The sequence below is a fragment of the Micromesistius poutassou genome (assembly GCF_964030765.1).
Source record: "Micromesistius poutassou genome assembly, chromosome: 14".
Lineage (NCBI taxonomy): Eukaryota > Metazoa > Chordata > Actinopteri > Gadiformes > Gadidae > Micromesistius > Micromesistius poutassou.
This window is the reverse complement of record NC_140284.1, coordinates 9,670,114-9,677,821: the sequence shown is the minus strand read 5'-3', so window position 1 is coordinate 9,677,821 and position 7,708 is coordinate 9,670,114. Positions and strand designations below refer to the sequence as shown.

Genomic DNA, 7,708 nt, shown 5'->3' with positions numbered 1-7,708 from the left:
AAGTGACTCATGCTTATTCAACGCTGCCACGGGCAATGCATCCACATGGTCGGTTTATCCCACTCGTCTGACTGCTGCTTCCAGCACCGACCCCAGTCACCCCTTTTTCCTTTTCCTTTTCCAATCCACGTGTGGCTGAGAGGAAAACCCCGGTCTGTGTTATCAAACCATGGTCACACCTCTCCGGGCTTCAAGCCTCCTTTCTACAGGTGACCCCAGACACAGTGAGGAGGCTGAGAGCTGACATGGCAGGAAAGGGAGTGCTGTTCATGAATGATGGAGTTAACCCTATGTGGTGAGGCCTCACTGAGCAGCTCCCCAGTGAGGGAAGAGGATGGCAGATTAACAGAGCGACTGGCATTAAGAGTGGGAGGACCTGGATCCTGGATATTAATGTTATCGTACCTTACTACCTTCTATGATGGGCTTAATGATGTGGTTATGTGTGTGTGTGTGTGTGTGTGTGTGTGTGTGTGTGTGTGTGTGTGTGTGTGTGTGTGTGTGTGTGTGTGTGTGTGTGTGTGTGTGTGTGTGTGTGAGAGTGGGTGTGTGAGTGGATGGGTGAGTGTGTGAATGTGTGTGTGTCTTACATCCAGAGCGACAGACTGCTTGGCCCAAGACTTCTTCACCTGGTCGTACATGATGGTGTTGTTGATGCCGAGTCCGCAGAAGATCACAAACGCCTGAGAGACAGAAGGATGATCACTAAATGATAAACAATAGATTTATAGAAAGATATATAATGACTGTAGACCGACTATAAGATGGTATACATTTACTTATTTAGCTTTTATCCAAAGTGACTTACAATAAGTAGATTTGTCAGAAAAGAGAAGAAAGAGAAAAATAAACAACAATATATCGCTGTCGGTAGAGTAAGGATGCTCATAGAACCAATTGCCAAACACTAACAATCGCTAGGTTAACCCATTCCCCGTACACAACAAAGATAACTAGGATGAGATGCTACACAATGCTAAACACTATTTAAGTGCAAGGACGTACAACATACAATAAGTGTGTACATTAAGTGCCAGGACGTACAACATACAATAAGTGCGTACATTAAGTGCCAGGACGTACAACATACAATAAGTGCGTACATTAAGTGCCAGGACGTACAACATACAATAGGTGCGTAAGAGGGGGAGGTATACCTCGAAGAGACGCTGGTCTGCGTCATCGAAGGGCTTCCCGTCCAGTCTGTTCAACACCTGCGCCACACCTGTGGTCACATCAAGAGTCAGTTACTGCACACAAGTTTGTTTTATTTGAACTGGACTGGACAGGGTTACAGTGATCCTTAACGTGTACTTGTCAACCCATGATGTCACAGATGAACATTAAGTTAATTAGAATGAATGAAAACATAAAAGAGTGTATATACGCCTGCCTTATATACTTTGACTTTGACGAAAACCAGAAACCAGGACAAATGTAATGACGAATATTTACAGATATAAACATATCTAAAACACATATATAAACATTGATATATATATATATATATCCACGTTACACTGACTGGAGGGCCCAGGGCCTCCTCTCTGGTAATAAATAAAATGCACGGAGCCCGTCAGCTCGCTGTCACCTCCCTTTATCTCTTCATTAAAACGCCAGCCATGACTGTGTTGATAAAGCTAATTGTATAACCGGAGTGAGCGCCCGCTGCCTTTTTATCATCACACAAGAAATTACACAGACAAGCTGCTATTTCCCCCGAGAGTCGCGCCGCCCTTTCGGAGCGTCTGAAGCGAGTCCGCCCCGACGCGGCCGTAGTGTGTGTACGTGTGCGTAATTGTGCATAGTGTGGTTGCACCAGTGATAGAGGCAAAGCACGAATATATAAGCAACGATGCGTTCTTATATATTCGTATGCATCTGTACATATATGAAACTCGATGTGTCACGTGACCACAGCTTGAACACAATTTGCATATGAATATGATTTTTTATGCTGCCAGTGAAACAAATGTACATTGGGAGTTACAGGCATGATAATAATCCTCTGTTTGACGTCACAGATCAGCCCATCTGGATAATACACACCGCAGCACCGCAACTCTTTATCGTCGCAAAATCAACTCACTTTTTTTCCTGATGACTGCCACAGTTTGTGTTTCTCCGGAAAAACAACAAAAAACATAAATCCTGGCCCTTTAGGACATGATATCATTCACTCACACAAAAACAGTCAAACATCGACTTACGTTGTCATTTATTTGCGAGGAATACTATGAATATCCCTGTGTTTTAACTAATTAAGGAAAATTTCAGATCGTATTTATTTATCATATCATGATCATAATTTTCATATCCTGATTCTGGATTGAACCTTGGATTCTGGCGGTTTTCATTCAGGTCCTCTGACTCTCCCTACACAATTCATTATTCACCACCACCACTCTCTCTCCCTCTCTGTCTGTTGTTTATGTCTGGCCCGTACACATTCTCACCACACACACACACACACACACAAACTTGTGGACACACACACACAAACACAAATACACACACACAGACACATACACTCACACACACATGCAGACGTGCGGACACACACACACACACACACACTCACACACACACACACACACACACACACACACACACACACACACACACACACACACTTATACACTTACACACACACACACACACACACACACTCATATAAGCAATGGCAGACACACACACACACACACACACACACACACACTAACACACAGCTATGCACACACATACACCACTCACACACACATGCACATGTGTGGACACACACACACACACACACATGCACACACACTAATGCACAGATTCACACACACACACACACACACACACACACACACACACACACACACACACACACACACACACACACACACACACACACAGTGCGAGTCTTGCAGTGTGAACGTCAGTGTCAGTCCGAGCTGATTGCTTTGCACATTGCTCAGGACTTTTCCCAGCGGGCCGGTGTGGAGGAGCTGCTGGGGCTGACTGTAGTATCCTGTCCTGTAGTATCCAGGCCCCACGCCAGACCCCCACCACCACCACCACCGCCACCATAACAACCCCCACCGCAAACATTACCCCGCCACCACCACCACCTCCAACACCACCACCACCACCATAACAACCCCCATCACAAAACACTACTCACCACCACCTCCACCACAAACACTACACCCACCACCACCTCCACCATAACCACCACCACCACCACAAACTTCACTACCTCCACCACAACCACCACCACCACCATTGTCACAACAACCCCCCCCCACCCCCTCAGCCCCAGCATCAATGATTTATCAGCGTGTCAGAGTGCAGCAGTGAGACGAAGGGGAACTCCTCCCCTATAAGCTCTGAAGGCAAAGAATGACTCTAATCAGACCTGCTGCCGAGTGGCGTGTGAGTGCCACTTTGTGCGTGCGTGCGTGTGTGTGTGTGTGTGTATATGTGTGCAAGTTTTTGCTTGCATGTATATGTGTGTGTGTGTGCGTCTGTGCGTCTGTGTGCGTATTATGTGCGAGCCTACCTATGATCTGGTGGTTGCTGTTCCATATGGGCACGCAGAGAACCGAGCGGATGTGGAAGCCGGAGAACTGGTCCGCCTACAGGAACAGGAAACAGCGAACAGGGAGCACACGGCTTGCATGAGGAGCGCCCCGTGTACACGCGGGACACATGCTGACACTCTGCCACGCGGCGGCCTGCTCCACATCGGCGTTTCCAGGTCAAAGCTCTTAAAGTGTGCATATGTTCCATTCCCCATGCCGCCGCGGTAACCACACATCCAATATTGAGTGGAGGAGATGCTCTCTGCGAACATGGCGAAGGCCGTCATGTGTGCCGTTGAAGAACTACAACAGCCCACGATGACAAACTTGGTCCTTACTGTTTTAAATTGGCACAGAAACATGTTCAGCGAGTGACTTTTGATACGGATGCGTGTCCATTTGTGTACTCGAAAAAACGATGGGTGATGGGTCCGATGGGTCCGATGTAAAGGTGATGTTGACCTTGCATCTTTTGTATGGAACGTGTTTTAAGCGTGTGTATGTGTGCGTGAGTGTGTTTTTGTCCTTTACACTCGGGCTATGAGGGGGTCACCTCAGCATCGAAGCGGGGGTCCTGGTAGGCGTCGCTGATGTTGACGGGGAGACCGGTGGAAGCCACCAGCTCGGCGATGCTGTTGTTGATGAGCCAATCAGAGTAGGAGGACCGCTCCATGCTGTCTTTGAAACTAGGGGAGCGAGAGGAAAGGACCAACAGGATATATTACACCAATCGAGTTCAAGTAAAGTATAAAGAATTTATTGCTAAAGCCAATTTTACAACCAACCATATTATGAAAACAACACTTTTCCTGGGATTTGGGGTGTTGTTTTGGGTCTCTGGTGCTGCCACACACATACAAACTTTGAAATAAGTCTGGACATACTTTTTGAGTGAGATATGCATTTCTGAAAGTACCCCGCCTACAGTTACCAAATGAGCGAGTCAGTTTTGGCGCCTCCTCCTACGTAGGCGGGGGGCCTTTACCACCCACTTCCCGATCCCCCTCCAATCAGAGCATAGATACGATTTTGTGGACCAGCGGACGAACGCTGAGCGGAGATGTTCGCGCATTTCAGAAGCAGGGAGATTCCATACAAAAATAGATGTCTAATTTGTCAGTTTGCCCGCCGGGCGGGTGAGCTTCGTCGGCAGCTCAGCTCCGGGAGTATAATCCCTTTCTCCTCCATGTCTCGGTTTAATCTGGATTTCAGGGAGTCAAAGCCAAAGTTCTTTTCCCCCAATTCTTCTCGACCATGGCCGAGATAACCCCCACTACGAGTCTTTACTTGTTGTGGAAGTACCAGAGACGTCAGACGCAGTCTTTATGATTCATAATATCATCCGAGGCGCACATAGCTTTTGGCCATGATATGAGATATTATATCATATAGATACCTATATATTATATAATATAATATTATTATTATTATATCATATAATATAATATTATATAGATATAGAGCTCCGGGAGTCCGCAAACAGCAACAATCACTTCTCCTGCATGCGGTGGTTCACTCTGACAGCTCATTGGTCAATGGGCAGCAGCTCATTTGCATGAAAGCTACAGACACCAGAAACAGCACATTCTGAAGGGACTGAAACAGAGGGGAATAGTGGTAGGCAAGATTTTTTTTCCTAAAAGCTATTTCCAGCAAACAGCTTCAAAACATGTTTTCTGGAACTCATATACTATGTTTACTTGTTGGGAAAACACCATATGTCTCCTTTAACAATTATGAATTGGTCTCCTTTCAACTCCAGAGACAATCCTCAAAAACACTGTTGGTATTTGATTCACTTTTTAAAAAAAATTCTCCTAATGGGCATATAATGATGACATCATGAATATCAGATGCCCCTTCTCAACACCCTTGTGAATCTAATCTCCATCTTGACCACATCTTCGTTCTCACTCTCAAATACAATTATCCTCATTCCCTTAGGTCTCTCTTTGGAAACACAACCTTCTCTCTGTCTGCTCCTCTGTTTCCCTTTCAGGGTCCGATCTATTTCTAATCACAGCAGAATGACACAAGGTCGTCTGTCTCTGTGCGGTTGGGCCTAGACCTGGATCTATCCAAGTGTTCGTAGGACCGTAGTTTGCTCAAATCAACTCCACTATCTATTGTAAAAACACAAGCAGACCTCTTAAAGCACCCGGTGAATTCCCCAGCGAACGGAGGAGAGAACACGGAGAATAGGCTGATAGTGCATAAAGAAACCACAGAAACCTTTTAATACTGTCTGAATCAGGGAAGGAGAAGAAACGCAGTGTATTCACAACTCTCTCTCTCTCTCTCTCTCTCTGCGGGCGGATGGATGGGGATTCGGAAGTGCGTTCGAGGTGCGCTCAGTGTTTGACGTCACGTTTATTCGTACAGTCACAAGTGTCTCTCTTGCGGCATCCTGCTTTTCCTCATATGGGTTCAAGCAGTGATAGTTAAGGCAGCGCACGATGGATCACTCTCCCAACTGCTTTCCATGATGCACACACACACTCACACTCACACAAACACACACACACACACACAGCCAGTGTGTGTATCATAACAGCAACACAAAGCAGCAACAGACCCACATCACCTCGTGAGACATACAGCCTAACAGGGGATTGGATTATTGTAGACTTGTTATAACTGGTGTTCTGTGATATTGCGTCATATATGCGACCACTGCAGTTATCGCTGCCAAGGCCGGCGCCTTTGGGCTATGGTCAACGCAGGATGGGAGGAATCTGTCTTCTGCCTTTTACTGCCCCGTCTCCGTCCATAAAGGACGCCCACAACGTGAAGCCACTCGTTCACTAGGCCGTGCTACTACTGAGAGGCTAAGTGCATTGAGCCCAGAGAAAATGGAATCGTGGATCAGGTGTGTCAATCATGTGTGGAGCAGCTGTTCAAAAAGCTTTCTGTTCTGTGTGTGTGTGTGTGTGTGTGTGTGTGTATGTGTGTGTGTGTGTGTGTGTATGTGTGTGTGTGTGTGTGTGTACCTCACCTCCCACCGTACCTGTTCTCCGTGTCTGCGCTGCACTTGGGTGAGAGCAGCTCGAAGGACTTGGTGAACTTCACCACCTGCAGAGGGTCACATGACCAGAAGGGGCTCAAAAACTCACCAGGACGCACACAGCAGGGGGGAAAAAGCACACAGCTGACCTACAGGAATGTGTGTTTGTGTATGTGTGTGTGTGTGTGTGTGTCTGTATGTGTGTCAGTGCGTGTGTCTGTGCGTGCGTGCGTGCTTGATTATATGTATGTGAATGTATGTGTCTGTAACTGTATGTGTGTGTGCGTATGTGCGTACGTGTATGGGTTTAAGCGTGTGTGTACATGGGTTTGTGAATGTGCGTATGTGTATGTGTGCGCATGTGCATGTGCGTGTGTGTGTATGTGTGTATGTTTGCGCAAGTACATGTGCCTGCATGTGTGTGTGTGTGTGTGTGTGTGTGTGCATGCGTGTATGTTTGCACATGTGCCTGCAGGTGTGTGTGTGTGTGTGTGTGTGTGTGCACGTGTACGTGCGCCCGCGTACCGGGGACTCGATGTCCTCCAGCAGCTGCACGGAGCAGCGCTCACACTTGAGCAGCGTCTGGGCGCGGTGCATGATCTTCCTCACGATCTTCTCCAGGTCCGTCTGCTCCTCGAACAGGTCGTTCACCACCTCCAGCAGAGCCTGGCCACAGCGAGGGGGGGGGGAAACGGGGCAGCGGTGAGCGGCCCGCGAGTACCCCTCGGTACCCCTCAGACCCCCCGCTCTGAAGCAGGAAGACCCTCCTTCTATCAGCGCACGGTCAGCATTCAGCAGCATGGCTGAGAACAGCAGAGCTCCCCGCCATTTAAATGAATTACCCTGTGTATCTGTGGTGGTGTCCACCAAGTTAAATAAGACGTAAAGCCCAGCCTATGTCCCTCCTCATCCTCTTCCTCCCCCTCCTCAGTCCTGCTCCTTCCCCACATCCTCCAACTCCTTCACCTTCTCCTCCGTCTCCTCCTCATTCTAGTCCTCCACCTCCTCCTACTCTATCTCCTTGTTCTCTTTTCCCTTGTCCTCCACCTCCTCCCCCTCTTCCTCCTGCTTCTCCTCACCCTCCTGCACCTTTGCCTCCTCCTCCTCATTCTACTCCGCCACCTTCTCCCTCTCCTCG

At 47.8% G+C, this 7,708-nt stretch overlaps 1 protein-coding gene across 1 annotated transcript in view; it reads right to left on the bottom strand.

The window, feature by feature from the left end:
- The window catches only part of pde11a (phosphodiesterase 11a), a gene marked incomplete at both ends in the record, with an annotated part of 33,142 nt that overhangs the window by 17,127 nt on the left and 8,307 nt on the right, over nt 1-7,708 (bottom strand). The window contains 6 exons of the mRNA XM_084478941.1: nt 591-683; nt 1,158-1,225; nt 3,545-3,620; nt 4,120-4,252; nt 6,574-6,638; nt 7,096-7,236. Of these exons, the coding sequence (XP_084335067.1) occupies nt 591-683; nt 1,158-1,225; nt 3,545-3,620; nt 4,120-4,252; nt 6,574-6,638; nt 7,096-7,236 (576 nt within the window). The remainder of the gene's footprint in view (nt 1-590; nt 684-1,157; nt 1,226-3,544; nt 3,621-4,119; nt 4,253-6,573; nt 6,639-7,095; nt 7,237-7,708) is intronic.